Here is a 25691-nt window from a genome sequence, read left to right as displayed (position 1 = left end):
CTGTGATTAGGGGTTCATATAGCTGTTTTAGGCTCTTTGGTCATACTACCCCACATGTTTTTCACACATACTGTTCCCTTAATGAGAGTATGACAAGCAATTATATTGTTTGACTAATTGTCTGGAGGTCCAGTATCCAAAAAGAAGAGTTCAACAGAAAAGCATCATGCTTATCTGCACCAAATGTACATATTTTTTTGTCTAAATGTTTATACCAACTTCCCACTCTTTTGCATGTATAAACACTTATTTCTGACATTTGGCAACTTTTCTTTCCCTGCAGAAAGAAGAACTTGTTACCTGGGAATTATTTGTCATATGTAAAGAAATAGACACGAGTTGTGGAAACAAAAGGCAGTCTGTAATGATGCACAATTTGGAGCTATGATTAATAAAAGACTGGGCTTAATGCTAGCTGTGTAGTTCCTCAGTACTGTGGACCTTTATACATCAATGAAACATGTTTTAAGATCCATCTGTCCTGTGCAGATGTTTAAGCTGGATTGTTTTGGGGTTTTTTGAGAGAGAGAATAATGGGAGAGGTGTAAGCAAAAGAAATTTAAAAACTGCCAAAATGCACCCAGAGAAATAATCTACCTAGTGGATGGAGGGATCCATCTGCTATCTGTACTCTTGATGGCCTGAAACATACCTGTGAAAATTCTTGCAAAGTCTGACCCTTATCAGAAGCACACACTACTTTTATCTTCTGCAACTGGGAATGGTGTCTTCTCATGTGTGATTTTGTTTTAAACATTTTTAAAAATTGTAGTATTCAACTGAGTCCTCTAAAGATGAGAGGTGACCTATAATGTAAATGTTTATTGTCTTTAATTACCTATAATTCTTTATATAGATGGAGCTGCCTGGCCTTGCCTTTCCTGTTTGGATGTTTATTTTCTTCTGTGCGTCTGTGGATGGCTATCCAAGTGGAAAAATAAGAGAAGCCTGCACTAGCATGATACCCTGTCATGGGAGCTCTCCACAACTGTTACCTGAGCACACCATTACAGTAAATGCAACTGAATTTAAACCAAGAGACAACATAGAAGGTATTGTGTCAGTTAAAGAGTTTAATTTACTCTTTCTTTGTCTTGCAGCATGTCTTTACTCGGTTAGCTATACTAGATCTATCTAAGCAGTTGAATCTTGTTCAGGTGATCCATTTAGCAGTCCTTTAAAACTTTTAAAATCAGCTTCTAGTGGTCATTGTTGAAATTTTTCATTCTTCCTCTGGAGAATATTTCAACTTCCTGTTATTTTTCTCCTTACTTCAGTTCATCTGTCTGGACCAGATTTTGAAGGGTTTTTCATACAAGCCCGAGATGCAGAACACCTGGATAGCCCTGCAGTTGGTTCGTTCATGTTAGGTGACCGGAGACTTTCTCAGCTTCTGACATGTGGCCATACGAAGGTATAGTCTAGTGTCTTAAAACGGGACATCAGGCACTGAGGTGTTGGTACCAGACCGTGTCTGTAATAGGACAGAGCTAAACTGTGTAATCTTATTTGAGCTCAGTATGTCTCTCAGGAAATTGATCGAAGTTGCAGTATAGAGGCATGGCTCACTGCAACTCTGTCAGACCATTCTTACAAGCCATTTAAACTGTCCTGCTGATAGAAGGCTATTGACTGCTGCAGGAAGATGCAGCATTCATAACGTAATTTTTATTTGTGCACAATGAATGAAGTGTATTCCTGGTTACGGTACTTAATATTAAAAAGAGGAGGGCATGCTCTGTTTGCTTTGAAGAGAGTTATTAATCCTTTTCCATGCTTGTTAAGGACAGAGCAAGTGTCTTACAGCAAGAAAAGTTTAGGGCAATTATTGTGTTAAACACTAGAATAGGCTATTATCTTTAGTGTTGCTCTGTCAGTTGCTGTTAATGGATCCTTCTTAGTAACAGGTTAGATCACAATCTTCAATATCTGTTTTAGGGAAATAGATTCTGCTTCATGTGCAAGAGATGTCAACTCTGAATAGTGTTTCAGCAACCCACTTGAACTTTATGAGCACGTACAGTGTCCTCTGAGCTAGTGTGGATGAAGTTCTCATTCTGCCTAAATGTTTGGTTTTTGTTTTTGTTATTTTTTTTTTCCTCTTCACTTCTACCACCTAACACCCAAATGGCATCCAATTAATGCCTTCATCAGTGCTGTAAAGCCATGGGGATGTCTAGTTAACTAAGTCCTCTGTGCTCTGAGGACTTAGTTCAGTGCTGCGTCTGATCTGTTTGTCTTGTGCAAATAACTGTCTGACCCCAAGACTACTTTTGGTTTTTGTATTCTGGAACACTAGTACTGTTCTCTCTGTACAGACATTGCACTGTCCCTTCATGCTCTTACTATCAAAAAATGGTGTGCTGTGTTACTGTAAAAAAAAAAAAAAAAAAAAGGATTGTTATCACACCATTTCTGCATAAACACTGCAGGGATCTCTACCTCATCACTGGAGTCTTCTGGATTGAAAGACCTCTAGTTGTTCATTTGAGCCTTAAAGTTTGTTAGTATGGGTAAATTTCAGTGGCAGACTTCACTGAGTTGGTCTTGACTGACTGGGGAAAAGCCCGTTGCACTGGGTCTGTGCAGTGTGACAGTGTGGTGTCTGTTTAGGATTTAGCTGTAGCCTGTGATGACTGTGTTAGCTGAAATCTCCTTAGTGCCTTATCCACTGTAACTCTTGGTATGTGTGTGTTTTTAGAATTCAGCTGTCAGTCACACAAGTAAAGCAAAAAAGAAACACATAAAGGTTTATTGGATTGCTCCTGCAGATGCACCAAAACGTGTACAGTTTCTGTAAGTAAATCTAGTGTTAGTTCTACTTTATTAAAATGCAAAAAACGTAAACCTGTACCACTGTCTGTGTCAAATATTGGTCAACAATTGGAGAGTATCCTGGGACTAATGGCCTGAAAAGTTGACACCTCTTGCTTGCTGCAGAGTCTGATCGGAGATTATTATTTTGATTTTTTGTGGAGACAGTAGAAAGGGATTCAGAGACTGGTTTCTTTAGTATTTCTAGTTAACTGCTCACTTCTCATGCCTGGAATACACAGTATTAAGAATCTTTTTTTGGGCTTGTACCTAACAAAATGGTATATATACCCTTCTGTTATACTGTTAGCTTTTGGGGACCTAGTGGATAAAAGCTATGCAACTGTTCTCTGAGGTTGTAATCTGTGCCACAGGCATGAATGTTTCTCATGTCCAGTAAAGCATGCAGCAGTATATTTTAGAGTTATTTTTCCACTAGGATTTCAGATCTTTTCCTACTTAATCTCTAAAATGGTAGAGTTCTGCATAAAGATAGGGGTTTTACAAATAAGTTGTTGAAACTACAGAAGCTTTCCTTTTTTTTTTTTTTTTAAGTAACAGCCAGCTGTTGATATCTACACTAATGACTGTGTGGTGTGTGGTTGTTTTTTTGGTTTTGTTTTGTTGTTTTTTTTTTCAAGAGCCACAGTTGTGAAGAAATACAAAACTTTCTGGGTGAAGATTCCTGGTCCCATTGTTTCTCAACCTAATGCAGCATCCCCAACACCACCCTTGCATACAACATCAAGGGCTATATCAACTTCACACTCAGTTTCCTACTTATCAAAGCCAGTAAGTAATTATAAACCTAAATACCTAAATAATGGCGTCTTTAATGCTTGTGTGGAATTTGGTGAAATCGCACTGATACAGCCTATTGACAGAAAGGGAGAGATGATGGGTGAGTAACTTAGATATCAGAGACTAAGAACGTAGACAGCTACCCTCTTGTGTTGCCTGAATGTGTGTGAGTTAAATAACAGCACGCATGGGTCAGAAGATTGCAAGAACAATTAGAACTTAATGGTCAGAAAATATTACACATACCTGGGAAGAGAGATGGGAAAAGACTTGTTCTGGTCTTGACTAATAATGTCCTAATTAGTAACAGCAGACTCAAACTTCCTTCTGTGAATTCATCTTGCTGACTTCCATTACTGGTTCTTGAATAGATGGAGCAAGCATCAGTATTTGATCCAGAATAAGTGTGACTTTTACTCCATCTATTTTCTCATTGCGTATCAGTGGACTTCCTCCTTTAAAAAGGAAACAAAACCCCCTGGTTTTCCATTCTTTTCTCCCTCATCATACAGCTGATATTATCTCTCTAAAAAATAAACCAAAGGAAATTTCTTTAAAGGTTTAACTTATTTTTTTCAAATTTATTCTATTATAATGTCATTAAAGTTAAAATTCAACTTGAGTAAAAGTACAACTTGGAACTCTCCATCATTTTTACCTACTAGTCCGGTAATTATAGGGATGGGTTAAGAGATTGGTATGTAGACATAGATGGCATTTCTTTGCTATTCCTTGTATGCTTTCTTCTAGAACGGGGTAGAAAGGGGTGAAGAAGAGGGAAACTCTTCATTACTTATGACTTCTTTGTTTGCTTAATTGTCTAGTTTAATACATCAGGTTGTGGAAGTATGAAGTTCTGCATTAGGAACCCTTCAAACTGTGATCCTGAAAGTGCTTCCTGTTTTTTTCTATCCTTCCAACAAGAGAAGAGTTCAGTATTTATTGAAATGAGTGGTCCAAGTGAAGGATATTTAGCATTTGCATTGTCCCATGACCAGTGGATGGTGAGTGTCCTATTCTACTTCTTTAGTTGTTTTTGTTATCTTAGTCAAGTTTGAATGACACTCTAGCAAAACATGCATATGGAAACTGAAATACTGCTAGATGTCGCACAAAGTAACTTCTCTCCCATGGTGCTGAAGCACAGGTTGCCTCCTGTAGGTAGGTATTCAGTTTTAGCTCAGGACTGACTATTTGCAGTAGCGTTTCCCTGTGTATATCTGTCTTAGCAGAATCCAACCTGTCTGATTGCACAGTAACTGACTGGAATTCCTGGTTAGATCAGTCTTCCTTTGTTACCTAGTCATAAACCATCACCTGTCAGATGCTATGCTTTTTGAAAACTATTTGCATTTCATCATTGTTTGTTCAGGAGTGACTCCTTTCAATCTTAAAGTATTTAGAGATCCTTTTTTCAAATTGGTGTTAAAGTGAAGGGATGATGCTATTGACATGCATAATCCATAAACTAGCTGTTGGACAAAGGAGGTGTTCTTTATATTCATGTCCCTAGTGCAAGAACACTTGGTTCTTAACAATACTTTGTCTTTACAGCTTTGAGGAAAAACAGCTTTTTACTGGAGGATTTTTAAATAACATCAACATACATCTTTGTCTTGTCTGGTTAATTTAGTAAATTCTAAATAGTTAAAGAGACTTCTGATAATATGGTTGTTACCCTGGGAGCAAGGGGGAATGTAAATAATAATGTGCCTTACTACGTGTCATCTGTTTGACTTAATATGGTTCCTCTGTAATAGTGAAGTGTTTGAAAGCTGGGAAGTAATGGCTTGGCAGCTGGAGAAATCTGTCTCAGATCGTGTTGCATATAATAAATCAAAGACCTTTTGGAGACTGCTAGTAGTGTTTTTTGTGGGGCTATAAACCTTTTTCTTTTAAACTCTCCAGGGTGGTGATGATGCATATCTGTGCATTAATGAGGACCACCATGTTCATGTAAGCACTGCCTATCTGAAGGGACGAAGTCCTCCTGTTTTGAATTCAGAGGTACATTTGAAAACAACTAAGACACTTCCACAGATGTAGGTTTGAAGTAATGAATGGTATGCTGCTTCTTTGTGCTTTTATTTTGCACAGCAGCTGTAAATAGTAAGGTGGATCCTTAATTCTTTAAGGCAAGATTGGTGGGACTCTTACTTCCTAGTAAACTTTACCTTTGGAAGTCTAAATTTAATTTTTAAAAATAAGTCCTGTGGTGGGAGCTTACTCGGAGGAACTTTGAGCTCATTATTGCTCTATGCCTTTGCTAGGGCTGCAGTTGCCATTGATATGTTTTGGGTTAAAGGTTGGAAGGGAAGGGGAGATTGTTATGAGCTGGAAACATCGATGGTGGTAAATCCAATCCTTATGTTGCTGTGTTGACTTACTGACACACCTTCTAATTGGGTGTGCAAGACACTTCTATCACTACCACCCCACCTCCCCAGTCATTGACATTCTTTGTACATCAGTGATGCTCTTGTCTTTTGCAGGGTTACTTTTAAGCCAATTACTCTGCCAGTCTGAAAAGACTGGGTATTAAATATCTCTTGTTTTACAGAATGCCCTTGAAGATGTGTCGTGGAGGCTTGTGGATGGTGTTCTTCAATGTTCTTTCAGAAGGAGTATTCGTCTTCCTGCTTATAAGGGCAGATTTAACCTGGATGCCAGTTACTACATCTTTCTGGCAGATGGGGAAGCTAGTGAAGGTAAACTTACATATGCTTGCTTTTCTTTGAACAGCTCTAGATGAGTTGGTAACCCTTATGTAAGATATGGCTTAGCTGAGAATTACTATCTGAACTAAGGTTTTCAAGTTTGAGACACAGTCCAGTCATGGGTTTGCTTTTGGAATTTATAAACTTATGCATATGCATATTGCATGCCCATATGATGCTAGAATTGATGCTAGAAACTACTAGCTTCTTGAGAGCTGGATACATATTTTTGAAATGGAAACTAGCATCAAAGGGAATTATTCTTCACGTCTTGGGCGTGTAGTGAAGAAACCTGTAGAGGGGTGAGTTGGTTCTTGTACGTTAAGTATGCAAGACAGCTTAGATGATATCTTAAATTCTTATAATATTTTGTGTCAAAACTTAGTTTGTATGATTATGCTCAGTGGTCACGACAGGCCTTGCATTCATAAATAAGGAGCAGGCATGCTTACAAGTGCAGTGGCTTTCATCAGCCATAAGTAAACCACTTTATGTAACTACTTAGGTGGACTAATATACAAACATCGTCGTCAGCCTCTGATCACCAATGGAATATACAATGTCACAGGCCTTCCTCAGGATATTGGAGGTTCCCGATCCCCACAACTTATCAAGGCTCATGGTAAGCTGCAACTTCTAGTTTTGTCTCCTAGTTCTAGACTTGCTCAGACTGGAGAGTTAAATTTTCCTCATTACTGCAGAGTAGGTATTTTCTCTTGTCTTTCTGGCACTCATGTTGTATGTCAGTAGCAAGATCTGAGACTGAATACAGTAAAATTAGTAATTTTTAATTTCAAGAACAGTGTTTTAAGATTCTTTTTGCCCAGGAAAATGAACCTGCATTTGCCTCTTTTCCTAAATTTATAATTAGGACTTGTTTCTTTTTACCTCTTTGCCTCTGGTTTAGTCTTTTCTAGTTGCTTTATTGGTTTAATTCTATTTGAAGTACCTTAACTGACAGTGCAGAGCCACTGAAGTTAATGAGAATTTTTTCTCTCACAGTACTGGACTTTAATGAACTATCACTCATTCTTTGTCAAATAAAAAAATGTCACCTTTCATCCTCTGGCATCTAAACTGGTGACAGAACAGCACCTCTGGCCAGTATGTACTGACTGTACTGGTGCATATGAAATGTGCAGTAGCTAGAGCTGCTCTGTTGTGCTGTGTGAGCATAGTATTGATTATCTCCTATATGGATGTTTCTGCCCTCTAGCAAAAGAAATGCTATAAAGTTGTAGTCTGAACCATATAATTAAAAAATTATCACTGGTAAACTCTGACCACTTGTGTACGGAGTAAACTAGTCTGTGAAGCTGTATTTGTATGAGAATAAATTACTCATGTTAACCTTGGTGTGGTTTTTTTGTTTTGTTTTGTTGTGGGTTTTCTTTTTCCAATTCTCAGGAGCGCTGATGTTTGTTGCTTGGATTACCACAGTTAGTATTGGTGTTATTGTTGCACGATTCTTCAAACCTGTCTGGTCTCATTCATTCCTGTTTGGAAAGGAGATGTGGTTTCAGGTGGGCAAACTCTCTCCATATCTCCAGCTGTATTTTCTAGCTTTATTGTAAGCAGAATGATAAACCTACTTGATCCAAGATATAGGAGATTAAACTTGGTGTGATTTCTATCTTTCTTTAATATTATAAAATGGAACAATTATGAGTCACAAGATCACTTACTTTACTAGTAAAATCAAAGTGTAAAGAGGACACTAATATCTTTTAACTGTAGATCTGTTAAATGTATTTTAATGGTGCATTAAGCAAGCTGTAGAGTTTCTAAAAGCAAACTTAACTTTTCTAGGTGCATCGTATTCTTATGTTGACCACAGTCATGCTTACAAGCATTTCTTCTGTATTGCCTTTTATATACCGAGGAAGTTGGAGCCAAGTATGTATGTTTTTTAGCTTTGTTCGTTAACTCAAATGTAAAGGTTGGACCAAATGAATGAGGACATCCACTGATGACTAACATGTTACAACTATTGGAGAGGAAATAGCTGTTGAGGCTGTCCTTAAGTGAGCTGATTTAAATTCCTAGCACACAGCAGAGGAATGTTGCTTCCTTTAACTACAATTGAATAACTTAAGTACTTTACTTCCTTTCTCTTTCTCCTACATAAAGTCCTTGCTCACAGTTTATGTACTAAATCAGTCTTCTTTCTGTTTCCTTGGAGGATTTGAATTTGGGAGGGGAGTGAAGATGGGATGGCTGATTTATTCCCAGCAGGTTTACCAAGTTAGTAAGTGTTGTTGTGAACTTGGACTTGAGTAACTGTATCAAGTGATTAAGCTTAGTTGGGAATATTAGCTAGAGATAGTATACTTGTTGCTGTCACCTGTATAATATTTGGTGCAAGGTACTATCAGAAATTGGAAAGTCTAAAGAGTATCTGAATTAAAGTTATGAGCTAGGGAAATTGAATAAAATCTTTAAGGGTTAAGATAAAAAGCAGTAGGGTGAGAGGGGAGGCCAGTTCTGGGAGGAGTTATGAATAGGCCTCTCCTGAAGACACAGAATTGAGGATGAAGAGCTTGGAGCATAGCATCTACAGTAAGGTTGCTCTCTGCTCTTCAGCTGGTAGAATTTCTCAATACAACAAAAAGGTGAGACAAACCATGGGCAGACTTACCAGTGTCTCATACTGCTAAGGAGAACCATTGGCATCCAGCTGCAGGGTAGCTTACTGTGTCCTGTTGCCTCTGCCAGTCTGAACACAGTGCTGTCCCACCATTGTAACTTACTAATACAAGCGTAAATAAAATTATCAACTTTTTTGTATTTTTCTATATTTTATATAGATATGATATTAAAGAAAAATGTCCTGTGTTTAGCAAGCAGGTTTTCATCCTTATCTCGGCTGTACCGTGATGGCTCTGACAATCGTTCAACCCCTTATGGCAGGTTTCAGACCATCTCGTCATGCGCCAAGGTACTCACAACTAACTCATTAAGTTATAGCCACAGGAATTAAATATACCTTTTTCTTTAAAAATTCTTTTTACATTGATAAGATATCTTTAAAGTAGGTAACAATGTTCTTTGATTATTTTTTTAAATTATTTTTTTAAATCCCTTCACCCCCAACCTATCACCCCCAATCAATAAAATGCTTTCCATTGTTTTGTAGGAGGCAATTGTTTAACTGGTTTCACTGGGGTACTGGTACAACAGCAAGAATACTAGCTGGTGAGTAGGAATAATAGTTGTAACTCCCTTTTAAGTGATTAGAAGGAACTTGGTCCATTGTCTGGGCTGTTGCTCGTCTAAAACTTCCGTGGACATCCAGTCCAGGCATCTCTGAAGATTCTTTTTCTTGCTGGCTCTCTCTTGTGTGAGTTTTAAATGGCCATGAGGTAAAGCTTTAGGGAGAAAAAATGACTATGTAAAACTGAACATATTACAGACAAACCTGAAAGATCTCAGTAGTGAGGACCTGTTCTTATCTTGAGTAATTTGTTTTTATCTTGGAAGACTTGAGCATAGTGTCCTTTACAGTAACATAGTTCGATGTTATTTAATGGGAGAGTGGAAACTCGGAACTAGAAGCTGGGCTTAATTGTATTAATAGTGCCAAGTTTCCACCGGCAGCTAAGCACAAATGTTGTGGTGAGTGGTGACTGTGTTCTTGTTGGTAGTGTCACTTATGCTAGTGTTTGTATGACTGGGATGTGATAGGGCACTGAGCAGGATGATAACTATCTTGGCCTCCTTTTATCTCTGCCTGCCCCCTTACACTATGAGGGGGGGAAAAAAACAAAACCAAAACCAAACTTTTAGCTCTACGGACTCGTTTAACCACATCCCCTCAGCAGTTGTAGGCAGCTGATGGGAAATGTTTTGCCTAAGGTGTTGAGAACATTTTTTAAATTACCCTGACACAGCACTCTAGTGTCTTTTTATCTTGTTTTTACTGACTAGTGGTGACTATGTTCTTGGGAATGGATCTGCCAGCACTTGACCTACCAGACCCATGGGACACCTATACAATGATTGGTTTTGTAGCTTGGCATGTCGGTATTGATGTTCTTCTGGAAATACACAGCTACTGTCTCGTACGTAAAGGTACAAACACAACAAAACTTCTGTTGTTACCTTGCTTGCTGAGGATTGTGCAAAAAAAAATGTAAGTGTGGATTCAATTTCAGGAGATGTTCTTTGGCCTCTGACTTGGAAGCTGAAAGGGAATAACTCTTGAGTAACTGTGTCTTATCTTCTGTACAAACTAACATGAGAGTAAACCAGTTCTCAAGACCAAAGTGTTCTAGAAAAATTGTTTTTGTGCTGTTTTAAATATTAGCCTGTTATTTCTCAAACTGTATTTCAAAGGGGCAGACTGAAATGTGTGTTTTCCAAGAAGCTATCACTGTTTGAAATTATTTTGATCCCAGGTGGGTAGGTAAAGTCCAGGTTAATTCACGCAGATTTAGTCGGCCTTTTATTTTGTCAAATTGCTGGTATGCTTGGCTGTTATTGCATGAGCAAAATCAGCAGAAACTTGAGCGCAAACACTTGCAATTTTGAGTGAACAGGGGAATGAAGGTGAAATTCTGACTCCAGTATGTCTAGTGAAGAGACTGGTAGTAACTTCATTGGAAATTATTAGCTTCACTGTCTGGTGTTACTGGGAGAAGATGACTGTGCACAGGTAAACAACCTGTATCTAAGGCAGAGATGACTCTTCTGCTGAGTTGAAGCAGCATGAGTAGTTAAGAAGCTATGTAAGTTGACATGTGGAGAAGTGATTATAAAAGATGTGAATTTAAATTTAACTTCAGTAATTACTTCCTAGAAATAGAGAAATGAACCTGAAATGTTTGAACAATGAATGTTCTTATGTTGGCTAATGGAAAATACTTCTTAATGAAATCTAGTTATGTAGAAATAAAGGAAAGGCAAATGTTTTTTTCAGCTGAAAACCCAGTTTTGATGATTCACTGTAGCAAAAAAAGCAAATTTTTTTTTCCACTTTAATGTCCAGAAGTTACTTTTTGCAGATCAGCTACAGAATAATTTTTCACTTGTGCTGTAAGCACAACCTGTATAGTCCAGGTCATGAAATGTCAAATGAGACTTCCAAGTGCTTTTCAAATTTGATGCTGTGTAAGACTTGGTTAGTCACAGGATCAAGACTTCTGCAGTATAAAAATGAAAAAAGCCCTTCTTAAGAGCAGACTTAATATCTTTTTTCCTCCCACCAACAGTTGAAGTGATAGAGGATGACAGAGTACAGATACTACAGTCACTCACCTCTGCAGAAGCAGAGGTAAGTCACAATTTTGTAAATAACTACTATGAGATGGAATGATTATTTTTTTAAACCCATAAAAAGACTAACACTGTGGCTTTTCTTCCTGTTCTCTTGCAGGGTCGTCTGTTTAAACAGATTGTATTAATCATCTATGTCTGTGGAAATATAGTATTCCTCACTGCCTTCCTGTCAGCCATCAGTCAAATATGAAATAAATAATTGAGAATTTTGTGATGAAATATTGTGCAGTTGAAAAACCTGCAAGGAATGTTTTCCATTACAACTTTTCCCTCAACACCTCTCTGAAGATGTAATTGAAGAATATTAGTACACGTGTGTCACGCTTGGTGTTAGGGAGAACTGGAATTCAAATCTATAGAAGGATGCTGCAGTCCTGCAAGAGCTGTCTTCTGATGGGACTTTTAATAGGAGTCTTTGCCTGAGTAAGGAATGAAATCTCTATTTTTCAAGTGCAGTTCTTAACTCAGTTGAAGCTTATAGGTTAAGAAGAATGAGATGTACTGAAAATGTTGTTTTGATAGTCAGTTCCCTAAACCTTTTGTGAATATTATTGGGAAAACTGGAAAGACTGATCCACCATTTATCATATCTGTTCACTTTACTGTGTTCTAATGGTATGTGATCTGACAATTTCCTGCTCATTACAGTTCTGTGCATTAAAAAAACAAACAAAAAATCCTCCCCAAAAACCGCCAACAATGAAAAACTGTCACAAATGCAGGTTGGTGCATGAGTTTAAATGCTATTGTCTGTCTTTGCAGTTAAATGCAAAAAACATTCTCTCTGCTCTAAGAGCAGTAAATTTACACAAGCATGTGAGTTTGGGAATCTCAATCCTTTAGTAAAACCACCATTTGCCTCACTTACAGTACTGTTCCATCACATCTCCCTCAGTGCTTCTAAACCATAAAGAGAAAACGTGTTTGCCATGTAAGTGTATTAAATCCAGTAGTACTTATCCAAAACTCAGACAGGAAGAACCTGTCTGTGTGCATGGGTTTCTGTGTTTTGCTATCTTTGGTTGCTTGTGGCTTCTGAATTACTTTTCTGTGTGAGTAAGGTGGATTTATGCCACTTGATGCTTAAATGGAAGTGAAAATATTTGCTCAGGAATGTTGTAGTTGTATTTGTGCTATTGAGCAAAATGTAGATTAGGAGTTGGTTTGACTTCAGGAAAAGCAGCTTGTATTGATGTGAAGTGAGAGTCCTTTGAGCTGGCATATCTAAGAGACAGAACTGTTTTTATAAGAATATGGGAGGCCATTTCTCTTTTTAGTCAATAAAAGATTTATCTAAATATATGAACTAGGCACAGGAAATGTAAAGAGACCATATCGTTTAACTTTTTTGGTTCATGGTTTGCCTAAGTATGGAAGGACACTCCTGAAATGGCATCTTGGAAATGAACCCTTAATATGCCATGCAGTAAAGTGCTTTGCATTTGTTTTTTGCAGCTCTGGACAGTTTGTTTCCACGCTTTTTTTTTTTTAATACTGGAAAGTATCGATTTTTGGTTGTAAGACTTCAAAATATATCTTCAGCCTAGGGCTACTAAGCAGGGAATAAAAGTGTTGTGATTATTGGACAGAACAGTACATAGTGAGGCCTGGCTTGGTATAGACTACTACAGCAACATCTCTCTACTACCTAATGACCAACTCAAAAATACTTGTAAATGTATTTGTGGTTCTCTCAATTTACTAAGGCTGTCTATTTCTGCCTCTTCCTCCGTCTACCCAAATCCACAGTGCAGCCTGTTGCAGGAACAAGTCATATTTGGGAAGCTACAAATTTATGTTTGTAGTCAATGATTATCTTTTTGACCATTCAAGTAACTGGTTTAACCGTAAGGGCATTTATAGAGCTGAGATTAATCCCTTTGTCAGCAGCAGAAGTGAACTGCAAGTGGGTGTAAGTTGAATCATGCCCCTTCCTCCTGGAGGCTGGAAAAGTCGTGCAGATTGGGAAAGAGGAACTATGAAGAAATATGGTAAAAGCCAGGCCTAAGGGCAAGAAGTATATGGCTAATTTTGTACATTTATGGGTTTTTGAGACCTCTGATCTCAAAAGCCTGGGAATCACAGGCCCATCTAGTGCTGAAGTTTTGGGGGACTTGTTCATATACCATGAGTTTTTAGAAGAAAATCTCTCAACCTAGGCACACTTGATGGCGTTTTAAATTAAAGTCACTTTCTGTGATACAATAACTGTACTGTGTGTTGTTTCATTTGCATGTGACAGTGAACACAGGGTTTTTAAAACATGGATGTAAATATCTTAAAGTTTTTGTCTCTTAGTAAGGTGAAAACACTATCAAATAGAATCTAGATAAGAATAGTCTTGCTTAGAAGTAAAGTGGATGGTCTGTTTTCTTTGTAGATGTTGTTTTATAAATTAAAGCTATCTAAATGCTTCCTGGAGAAACTCTTATTGAAATGGAATGTTAAAATAGTTTTGCTCTATAATGCAGAGTTTTTTTTCCTCCAAAAGAAAAAAATCCTTGTTCCACATCTAATACAGCTTTAAAGTTGGCAAAATTCAGTTGCTCTTTGGATAACGTGTTCATTCTCAGTGCTAGCAATATTGCATAGTTTCTTATGTGAGGTCTCATGTGCAGTATTTTAACTTATTTTATGGAAAGACTTGTTAATTTTGTGCAATGTTTGATCATGCCCACCATCCCTGCCCCCTTCTGTCTGACCAGTAAGAGGAAGCAGTGTGTCATTGTGTTCTAGTGACTTCCAAAATTTCTGGTATGTACTCTTGTGGGGGAGAGTGGGATGGAAAAGTCTATAGGAGTGTTTAATATCATTAGGAAAATAGATGACAAGTTGTTTAGTTCTAGGGACAATGGTGGCTGCTATATGTCTTTTTTTTTTTTTTCTTGAAAGACAAAATATTGTATAGAAGAAAAATTCCCACTGTATTGCTTCATAAAGGAATCCCAGTGAAATCAAGAAAACCTCTTCTCAAGAAGAGATCAAGAAGGTTTCAGTGTTCTCTCTTACTCAGACTGAACTTGTGATGACAAATCAACTTTAGCATATTTCTTTTTGGGGTCTTCTAAACAAGCAAACACTCCCAGTCAAGTAGAAACTTGTGATCAATCTCACAACAAGTAGTTTACTGTTTTCACTGAGTTGTTAGGTACAGCCTCCAAATACTGGTTATCTGCTCTTGACTTAACTGCAAATCATGTTTCTTGCATATGCTTTGAACGAAAACTAATTGATGCAAATAGCCCAAATACAGTGGAATTCGCTGCTGCTTTGCTTAACTGGAAATAATTTTTGGTTGCTGGCATGAAGGCTGCAGAATTAACTAAGAGAAGGTGTGCTTTGCTTCTCTTCCTCACACTGAATGCGACACTGTTTTCTATTTTGTCAAAACTCACAAGATGAGAAGACTTCATACTCAGTATAATAATGTCCATGTTTTCCCTTTGGAGAGGCTCGAGAGTGCCTGCCTTTTGTTTTCCATCACGGCTTGTAACACCATGTGGCGCTCTTGTTCAAATAACAGCATTTTTATTTTGCTTGCTTTCCTTAATCTCTCAGTGAGAGGTTGAAGGATGTCCAAAATAAGAAGTGTTCTTGGACAAACTAACCAGAAAAATTTTCAGGCTTTATTAAGAAACTCAGTCTTTAAATTCAAGCCAGTTCGTACAGATAGACACTATGAAATGGGTCTTTACTTGATGTCTATGCTTAAGTTCTTGTTCGAAGAGTTACTGCCTGTTTTCTTTTGTCATGTGTGTAAACTGTGCTCTATGTGGGTACATTCCTTTTCAAACAACTTAAGGTGAATGGCAATAAGTCAGGAAAAACTGTGGTCTTCTGCATTTCAATGCAGAAGTTAATATCTCAGTGATTTTTAGACTTTCAGTGCAGGCTGTTGTAAGAAACGTCAGTAGAAGTGAATAGAAAGATGGTTAAGAGGGATGATCTGCTAGTAATTCTGAGAAATTCTTTGTTCACATCAGTCTGATACCAACTTCTCTAAGGGATATGTGTGAAAGGGGGAGCTGTTGCATTCACTTACCTGATGGAGTGGCACAGCAGAATTGGCACAGGACAAGTGCTTCATAACACGCTTGGTACCATCTGTTTTAGCTCATACAGGAGCTAATGCAACCACTGTCTAGCTTCTACTGGTCTTCCTCGTGCTGTGCAAAAGTACCTTTACATACTGCAAACCACAAAAGCTGAACATCAGTGTCACACTGAACCAGGTATCTATGATAGTCATCCTGGACAAATGATACTGCACTAAGAAGGACTCCAGCTTTGGCTTTGTTTCAGAGACTTTTGTCTTGCTGGACTTAGAAATAATTTGACTTTAATAATAAATTGGAATTTTGCATGGCAAAATTTCACATGTTCTGATGTCAAAAAGAATATTTGCTTTCTTGTAATTCTGTTCTTGTTGATACAGGATGTGGGAAAGCTCTGATGCTGCAGCACTCAGATGATGAATGTCCCTGCTTCCCAGAAGCACACAATTATTGAGTGCTCCGTTTTGTGTCTATGTTCCTCCAAATTAATCATCCGATATCCATGCTGCTACATAGCTAGTGTATTAGTGTGGGACAGTTTAGATTCACCTGTCACAAACTGAATAGTTTTTAATACATGGAACATCAGAATTGCCACATGGCAAAACAGAGATTTATTGAGCCCAGTATTGTCTCCAGAAATGGTAGCAATGCGTGCTTAGAGCAAGAGATGTAACAAGACTGCGGTGATATTCTCTTTCCATCAAGATCTCCTTGCTACTTGCCAGAATCTGTGCAAAGATGTCCTGAACGAGAAACTGCAGCTGGACTGTGAACTTTTGTAGTGATTGGATTTTATCTATGAACTGTTCAATGAATTATTAAAAAAAATTAATTTAATTGCTCACTCTGAGAAAGTGCTTCTTGTTTGTTTTAAACCTGCTTCTTGATACCATTGTTTAATTATGTTTTTTTAATCTTCCTGACTTTATCATAGTTCTCTAGGCCTCTCATGTCTGTGCCTTATTGTCTTTTTCTCCTGTACGACTGCTGCTGCATTTTGCGCTTCTCTATTTGTCTCTTTAGAGGTCTGCTGACCAAACTCTACTCAAGTTGTAAATATGTAGTGCTGTGACAGTTGTGTTTTCATTTGTTTTCTATGCCTTCCCTAATGAGTTCTAAAACTTTTGTCATTTTCATGGCTTCTGAGCATAGAATTGATATTTTCAGAAGACTGTCTAAAATAATGTCAAGGTGTTCTGCTTCCTAGCCAAGAGTTTGATAACACCAACTTGACAGCTACTTCTTGTGCTGTGTTAGGGTTATTTTTTTACACTACTTTTCCTTTTCATGTATTGGTAGTGAATTTTACCTGTAGATTTACTATGCATTCACTGTTGTGAAGTCTCTCTTCAGTCTCCTTTCTTTTAAAGTACTTTAATAATAATATGTTGACAGCAGCATTTTTACTGATTAAATTTTACCTGTAGATTTACTATGCATTCACTATTGTGAAGTCTCTATTCAGTCTCCTTTCTTTTAAAGTACTTTGAATAATAATAATATGTTGACAGCAGCATTTTTGCCCCCTTTTCCAGATAAGTTTAATAGCACAGATTATTGGGGAAGGCAGGGGATGAGGGTCTATAGCAATCTGCCACAGTTATAAAAATTGCTCATGATCGCTTCATATCACTCTCCTATTCTTTTTGGTGTATCCTGTTAAGAACCTTTGAGAAGATGTCAAAATTAAAAAAAAAAAGTTGAGGGTAGCTTCCTCTGCTCTCAGAACCAAAAAATAACAGAAGAAACATAAGAAAAAAAAACAACCAACCAAAAAACCTCAGGATAGACAGCGAAAGTGTAACACAGTCAAATTTATTTGTTCTTATCTACTATTCTACTCTTCAGGTAACCATCTCTGACAAGTCCTAACATTTGAGATTATTACCCACTTCAGACTGGGAGCCACCAAATGTTCAGAGGTCACAAGTCAGCTGATTACTACTGTTGTACCTCAGTATGAGGTAGTAGCTTCAGTTTCCTGCTTTGAAACGAGGAAGACCAGCAAAACAGTTACGTTTGTTTTTGCTGGTGCATAATTTGAGTCAGCTATACTAGAATAACACAACCTGAGCTTCATCTGTTTAGTGATTCAAACCAGGCTAAGACCTAGTAAAATAAAGCTATAGTATGATTTGCATATAATGATCTAGTGCTATGAGGTGCCTTTAACTCCAAGAACTATGTACTGGAAAAATCTGACTTGCATGTGGTTTGTAGTTGTTTTGTTTTGGGGTTTTTTTTGTAGGTGTAACTGTATCTTATAGCTGCTTTAAGGGCCCTTAGCTCCTACCTCATGTGGAAAGAATGAAACTGTTCCTTGGTGGGAGCCTTGAACCTTGCTGGAGAGCTGTGCCCAGCAGTGGCTGTACCTATAACAGACCTGTTACAGCTGCAGGGAAAGCCATTGGCAACTCAGTATTTCTGATGGGAGACTTGCAATAACTTTAGCTTCTCTAGCCTACTGAAACCTATATACTAAGCAATATTTTTAATTTTTTTATTTTTTTTTTTTTTTTTTTTTTTTTTTTTTTTTTTTTGTGATAGACAGGCACTGCCTGTCTGGCAACCAGTTTCCCCTAAAATCAGGGCCTTCTGTAGCAAGCCAGAATGTGTAACCATGCTTGGGAGGTCAGGCTGATCATAGCGTTGTGCACAGGACTGATCTGTGAGGCTATGGCTGGGCAGCATGTATATGTCTTGGGGAAGGGAGCAGGGTCTGAGGATGGCTATACTGTCATATATAAAATAGAAGGGTGGGTAGACTGTGGAGCTCTAGAAGATGGCTAAATATTTAAAAGCTGACATTACTTTTTTTGTTTGTTTGTTTTGCTGTCACTTAAAAAGGAATGCTTTTTAAATTTTGGCCAAGGTGGTGTGCTTGGAAACCAACTTTTATATTTACATTTCTTTCTGCTCCTATCTCTCATGTTTAGTTTTTTATTAAGCAATGCTTTTGCCAGGAAAGTGCTGGGACGGCATTTTCAATCAAAATCAGGTAGATTGGCACACTTTGAAGTGAAACAAAGTTCCGTGGAGACAGGTGTTTATCTGCTCTGTGTATATAGCAACAACATATTCCTGATTGTGGAAACGGGTACGCACATGTCTTTGTACTTGGATATACACTGCATTTATGGTCTTAGGTAAATTTCCACTACTTTCAGCAAAATCCAGGATGCGATTTTGTGTGTATGTGGCAGTTGGTCAGATCTAAGTCTGTTGAAGTCCACTGCATTATGCAGAGAGGAAAATAACCCAGATGCATAAAACAGAGGAGCAAAAAAAGCGTTATTATCTGAAAAGGGTGTGTTGAAGAAACTCTTCTTAGCTTTATTCTGCTTTGAGTAGTAAACTTTCCTTCCATGTCATTGCAGATGTTAAATCACCTTTTTCCCCAGCTTTGCCATTCTCATCCTCAGAGCTGAAAAAAGAAAACAAACAAAGCCATTGCATTTTAAGACTAATTTTCTATTGCTGATTCTAAATCTCCTTATTTAGAAAAATGAAGAATACACATACCTCCAGTAGTTAATCCAGCAGAATAAGCATTGTTTTAGTGTTTTAGAAAGAAACCAGTAAAAGGTATTAGTTCTGGTAATTTTGCAATAAAGTGAGTATATTAATAAATTACTCCATTATCACTATTTGAAAATTAGCACAACTTTTTTCTAACTGTTATGTTTCTGTTACCTTTACTAAGGCATTGCAAACAGATGATACTGTCCTTGATTAGATGCTGACAGATTAAAAGGATGCATGAATAATTAAGCAAACCCTTTGTTAAACTAAACTGCTCAGTGGGAGCTGTAACTCTTTGAAAGCCTTTTTCTTTTGTGTTGATCTTCACAGAAAACTTTCTTCCTGGTGTAGTGAGTCAGAGTGGCAGTTAGTCATATTCCTGATTTAAGTCTGACAGAGTAACTTAGTATCTCTATAAGCATCAGTATAGCTATCATCTGTAACTGGATATAATGTGGGTTAGTTTGAAAGTGACGGTGCAGGGCAGATGATTAAATGTTAAGGTTATTTTTAGAACAGCAATATAATGCTGCTGTTTGATATGTAAGAGCCTCCCCCCACCACGTAGTTGATCTGAGAATGCAGTGGGAATAATCTCCAGCTCTCTGACCTGCTAGTTTGAAGAGTAACCCAAAATAGCATGTCTCATTCCTTCATCCTGCATATGTGTCTGTACTGAGAGACAGAGGGTCAAAGCAGCTGTTTACTTGGTTTACGCATGTCAGCAAATGTCCAACTCAAATTACGTTTTGAATGCTGAAGTTGTTTCGAATCAGAAGCATCTGAGTGTAACTTTATACCGTAGGGCCGCTGATGTTAAGCTTAGCTCTTAAAGACCTGAAATACTGTTTGCAGCTCAAGGAATTCTGAAGGATTTTAGTTCTGGTTTGAGAGAACAATCAGTCTGATGCTTTGCTTACAGCTGGTAGTCCATTTCTGTCTTGCTGTAGGCATTACAAAAACAGATGGCATTATGTGAAACTTTCTCTGTTAATAAGTTTTGTTGTATACTGCTTTCTTCAACGCAAATGGAACAAAGTCTCCGTTGTGTTTTTTGAAGGTTGCCCAGCTTCCAGTGATAAGGAAAAAAATTAGCTCATCTAGACTAGCTACCTGCCAAAAACCTTGGACCTGCATGTCCTGTGAGAGCCTGTTCCACAGTGTCAGTAGGTTTTATTGCCTATTCAGCTTCAGTTTTTCCTTTCCTTATTCATTCCACTACGTCTAGCCTTTGTTCCCCCCCGTAAGGACTTTTAATCTCTGTAATGAGTATTGAATCTTCAAAACATTTGCACACTAATTCATTTGACTGAAATTTAAAAAAGAAAAAAAACTCTAATATTGCAAAACACTGGTGTCCTAATTATAGCACTGTCATCCTTCTCTCAGTATAGTTTTTCTGAGGGCATATACTTTGAGATATTGGTCCCCCATCAAGGTCACAGGGAAGGGAAAATTGTTCCCATATTGAAAGAGGTATGTCCTACACTTCTGTCAGTTTGAGGGCATACTGAAAGCTTCTAACTTAATGTGATATTTCTCTATGTATATTGGCACATGGAACAATTCCTCTGCTTCTTAGCTGTCCTTGACCATTGCTGACTCTTTCAGTAACTTGCTCTGAAGGTTCATTGCTTTCCCAAAGCAAGGTAGTTCCGTAAGGGACCGTCTCCCTGGTCTGTCCTGTGCTCCCTTGCTTTCCATTCTCTTTCAAGGAGTCCTCAGTCCCTGTTTAATGTTCAAATGCTGCAATTGCCTCCTAAAACTTTCATTTCAGAGGGGATTATTTTTTTCTGATGTATGGTTTATTGTTTTAATAATGAATGATGAGGTACTAAAAATAATTTTGACTCTCCTTTTTTCACTGGTGGTGTTTAGGGTGAACCTGCTAGGCTGGGCACCAGTGGATGCTTTGAAAACAGTTTATTTCCCTAAGAAACAGCTCTGTGTAATACATTGTTCTGGATTTAAGAGGCTTTCCTGTTTTTTTTCCTTTATATAAGTCACAGTAGGATTACAGGACTTCTTGGGAAAAATTGACTCACTTCCTGGCTTTTATCACTGATGAAAATGTCCCAGGGAGTGGCAATAAATAGGTGGAGGGGTAAAGAGGAATATGGCTTAGTTCCAAATTCTACTGAGCACTTAAGACACTCAATTGGAGGCAGTGCTGACTGTTCTGGTGTATTTTTGAGGCAGTTGCCAAACTGCTTTTAATTTAATTGGGACCATTTTTTTTCCTATTTGACTATTTTCTCCTTTGTAGAATACTTGTAAGTAAATGGGCAAGACCAAATACAGATTAACAGAACAGACTGTCACATGTCTTTGCTAGATTTACACTTATCCCCCTTCCCTGAAAGTCAGTGTGTTTTCCACTAACCTCAAAAAAGCGAGAACCCAGATTTTTCGGAGAGTGCCTATGAGTGGCAGGGAAAAATTAAGATATTTCAGACACTTCTTTCAGGGGACAAAAACTGTTATAGATGGAGGTGCTTAGCTAACATCTCAGCCTGTGTATGGCCCACCTGAATGCTGCCAGCTCATAGTTACTTCTTGGAAACCTCTTTTGCAGCATCTGTTCCGGAGCACCTATGCAGCCTGCTCTAGGATAAATGAATTATTTCAGTAGCAACCAGCTGGTGGGTGGGTGAGTGTAGCTTCTCCCTTATATGCCCATGCATATGTGATGGGGCAATTAAGGGACTGTACCCAAAACAAAATGGGCTGGAGCACTTGCTGGAGTGGTTTGTCTTGCCTGCTACTATTGCTTGCAGTTGCTGCCATAAGAGTTGCTGGCAGCAGCCTTTGGTCCTGGAGGACCCAGGGAAGTGTAGAGATGGCAGGATTGGTGTGTGTGAGAGAAGCAAAGATCCTCTCAAGTGATAGAAAAGTGTGATGGCCTCATTGATCAGAAAGGCTGGGCAGCACTGCTGGAATATTTGAGGCTCCCTCCTATAAACTGAGAACACTACTTATTGAACAGCTCTTCCCAGTCATTGCATACTGAAGCAAAAGTACTTGAAACTCCTAATGTGTTCCAATGGCCACACTCTCTCCTGGATTTACCTGTATTGTAAAGAAATGCTGGGCTGCCAATGCAGCTTCAGGCTTACACTTTTGTTGCCAAATTGCAAAATCATTCAGAATATCCCCTGGAAGAGGAACAGGGAGAGAATGTGGGATCAGAACTCCTGATCTTCCTGTAATTTAAGCACAGTGTTCTTTCCTTGAAGTGGAATGTGACTACTGTCTGAAATCTGCTGCTCTGTAAATGTACTTAAATGCAGTTTAATTGTATGCGTTAAAGTGCAACATAATCATAAAGAAGAGCTTTCTGTGTTTCTGTAAGATCTTGCTATTGTTCTTTCAACCTTTTATTATAAAACTTTACTGTAAGAAAGAACCATCTTGGGTATTATAGAATATAGAAACTGTTAAAAAATTAACCCTGTGGACTACATGAACTAACCACATGTAGTGTTGAAAACTGTTCCATTGTCTTTCAGAGCCTATAAAAATATCTAACTCAGGTTAACAAAAAAAAGTTAAAACTTGCATAAACATTGTCAAGGCAAGGTTGGCATGCTGATTCCAGAAAAATGCAAAGGAAAACTGGTTATTAAACAGTCTTTCTGAATTAAGGAGCAATTTGAATTATCTAGGAAGTAGTTAGAATGCAGATAGGCACAGAAACATTCCAGTGAGGAGACAGTGTTAAGAAGCAATGCTGTTAGTTACCTGGTAGAAATAAAAACTAATTCTGCTGACTGAGGTAGCATTAACAGAACTTTTAATTGGCACTTGAAAGAGAACCACTTTTAATCTTTGAAGGTTACAGAAATGGCTTTTCTGAGATAGTTTATTTTCTAAATTTTGATATGGTAACTAGTGCATTGCTAAGGATAAAATATTTCAACAGTACCAAAATGCAGATTGGCATTTGTTAACAAACAAGAGCAAAGAAATTATTAGTAATTGCACGTTAGTCTGTGAAACAATCCAAATAGTAAAGTGAAACAGTTACTAGCAGATAAGAATAATATCAGTTTGCTACATGAGTGAACAGCAGTGGCATGATTTTCCTTTTCTGTTACCTGTTAGTGAGGGATCTTCTGTACCATCTCCAGATACCTGGCTGTGAAGATGAGCATGGTGTGTTGGTGAGCTTAAGCGTTCTTCTTGTTCTCTCAGAGAGATGGAGTTTTTGTGGGGTACTTTGTTCAGGCTCACACCCAGATTGTGCTCAGGATTTGTCTGTGGTATTTCTGTGGTTTTCCTGCTTGGTGGCTGATAAACTTGACTATAGTGGCCTATGGGGTGATATGCTGGTTTCTCAGATTTGCTGTCATCTTCATCATCATCATCAATGATAACTAATTCTGCACGGATAACCCCATCATATCGTGACAACTTTTGATCCACTTCTGCATCATCATCATCATCAACACGCTGATAACCCATGAAAATCATTGTTACTGGTTCAGAATCATCCACATAACATGGTACAGCTTGGACAATGCTGTATTGAACATCTTCCTCATCTTGAGGTGCAGAGGATGTTTCATTAGGATGGCAGGGACTTAAAAACTTTGTTTCATTTTGTCTTTCTACTGTATTCTGGTAAGCTTTTAATTCATCATGTGCAGCTTTTCTTTCTTCGTTATGTATCATCCTATTCTCAGGATTAGTGTGTGCTTTATTCTCTGATTGGGAAAGTATTGGAGAGGGAGACTTTAGCTGTGTTACCTTTGGAAGATCAAGCCCATTCTCTTTATGTTGCTGCACAAAGGGCTCTGTTTTGGAGGAGAATTCTGTCTGATGATTATTAAATCCATTCACCTCTCTTCTGTGAGTGTCTTCCAGTTTTGATCCAGGGACTAACTTGTCTTTCTGAGGAGTACCTGGCCTGCAAAATTTGTTTGCAAACACAGGCTCGTGATACTCTGTGGGAGACTGGGAATTTTTTTCAGTTGCCTGCCGTAGCAGGTCCTCCACCTCAACAGGAGCAAGTTCATCCATCCCATTTTGTGTTGTGCTGCCATTTGAGGACACTGCATAGACTGACTTCCTGCCATCATCATATACTTTAATTCCTGTTTCTTTAAACTCCTTTGAGGGAAGAGGTATTGTTGATAATACTGTGTTTTCTCCTGTCTTCATGTCTCTTTCAACTTTAATTTCCATGGCAAACAATGCTGTTGAAAGAAACAAGTGCTTAAACTGATAACGCAGCAGCTGCAAGAAATAGTATAGAAGAGTTCTGACAGTGATAGAGAGTGACTGTCAGAATCAATTATCAAATACATTAAATTATCCCATACATAACCAATATATTGGATTCTTACTTTGAATGCCCTCTTCCATCCTGTCAAAAATTGAAGTGGAAAAAATATTTTCCTTTGGATCTAATTCTGTGAGGAAAAATAAGCTGTTTCCATCATATGATTGACTGAGAAAGCCAGATTTAGCCTTGGCTCCTGGGATTCTGCTGAGCAATGTCAGTTAAAAGAGCTCAATGAGTTGTGAGCATTCAGATGGGTTAGGAGGCTTCATAGTAGCTGGGAAATAACCTGACTACTGCTGGCTGCCCAGTAGGTGTAAATGCAGACAGAAAAAGTGAAATGTATAACATGAAAGGAGGAAATCCTTAAAGTTATTGCAGGTAGAGGAACAAAGTGCTGGAAAGAAGTGTCAATGTGGAAAACATTTGAGCCTCATTCTCAATGGCACATACCTTACTCCAGTGTCCCACCTCTCAGTTTTGTTGACCTCACTGATAACATAATACAGCTTAAATGAGAGGAGAATTGTCCCATATCTGTAATGTTTATTGTCCCCTTAAAGTTTAGATTCAATTTATAGGGATTCTTTGCACATACTAACACCCTTTAGAATTACTAACAAGCAGTACCTTTTCTCTTTTCTTCATCATCAGTGGCAGCATGTGCTTTACTTTTCAGTGCAGAAGGCCTGAAATACTTGGGAAGGTCAGGTATGCTGGCATATATGTAGTCTGCTGCCTCTGAATAAAGATAATCCACAAAGCATTTAATATGTTTTCACTGACTTCTACAAGAACCTTTTTAAAAATATTTTTTTGACTAAACATACCTCTTTCAACTCCTGCTTTTTCAGTCTTCACAGACTAGGAAACAGAAGCATTAACAATAAATGTGATTAGTCAATTTCAAGATGTTAACTAGACAGTGCTTTGCTTTACCTGATAGTTTTAACTTTTTTGTGTGAATGGCTTCATACTGAGAATGGGTTAAAGGTGGGACATGCCCAGTTGGAGGATGGCTAGGGAGAAGTGAAATTTTTCTGGTCTTTTTTTGCCAATATGATTCCAAGTCACAGAGGGAAGGACAGGAGATTACGAAGTGTTAATCAGTGACACAGCTTCATGCTGTGGCCCAAGCTGCTTGGCTTCAAGGACTTTCAAAGGCTCTACTTTGGCTTTCCAGTTGTGCTTATCTCCCTGCATACCTTTAGAGAGAAA

The 25691-nt window shown here is 38.1% G+C and overlaps 2 protein-coding genes across 2 annotated transcripts in view; one reads left to right on the top strand and one right to left on the bottom strand.

Annotated features, from left to right (window-relative positions):
• Window positions 1-856: 856 nt before the first annotated feature.
• Window positions 857-11799, top strand: FRRS1 (ferric chelate reductase 1). Its single transcript, XM_010164115.1, has 15 exons — window positions 857-1052; window positions 1278-1414; window positions 2702-2796; window positions 3456-3606; window positions 4440-4619; window positions 5524-5622; window positions 6176-6323; window positions 6838-6954; window positions 7740-7855; window positions 8142-8228; window positions 9173-9270; window positions 9469-9527; window positions 10260-10403; window positions 11543-11604; window positions 11707-11799. The coding sequence occupies exons 1-15, from the start codon at window positions 857-859 to the stop codon at window positions 11797-11799; spliced, it is 1782 nt and encodes a 593-aa protein (XP_010162417.1).
• Window positions 11800-18974: 7175 nt separating this feature from the next.
• PALMD (palmdelphin) overlaps window positions 18975-25691 on the bottom strand; it is a gene marked incomplete at its 5' end in the record, with an annotated part of 7411 nt that continues 694 nt past the window's right edge. The window contains 4 exons of the mRNA XM_010164116.1: window positions 18975-19091; window positions 23287-24387; window positions 25104-25214; window positions 25304-25337. Of these exons, the coding sequence (XP_010162418.1) occupies window positions 19048-19091; window positions 23287-24387; window positions 25104-25214; window positions 25304-25337 (1290 nt within the window). The remainder of the gene's footprint in view (window positions 19092-23286; window positions 24388-25103; window positions 25215-25303; window positions 25338-25691) is intronic.

This window comes from Antrostomus carolinensis, unplaced genomic scaffold (assembly GCF_000700745.2).
Source record: "Antrostomus carolinensis isolate BGI_N321 unplaced genomic scaffold, ASM70074v2 scaffold23323, whole genome shotgun sequence".
In the NCBI taxonomy this organism is placed as follows: domain Eukaryota; kingdom Metazoa; phylum Chordata; class Aves; order Caprimulgiformes; family Caprimulgidae; genus Antrostomus; species Antrostomus carolinensis.
Note: the sequence above shows the minus strand (reverse complement) of the source record. Positions and strands in the feature narration are given on the sequence as shown.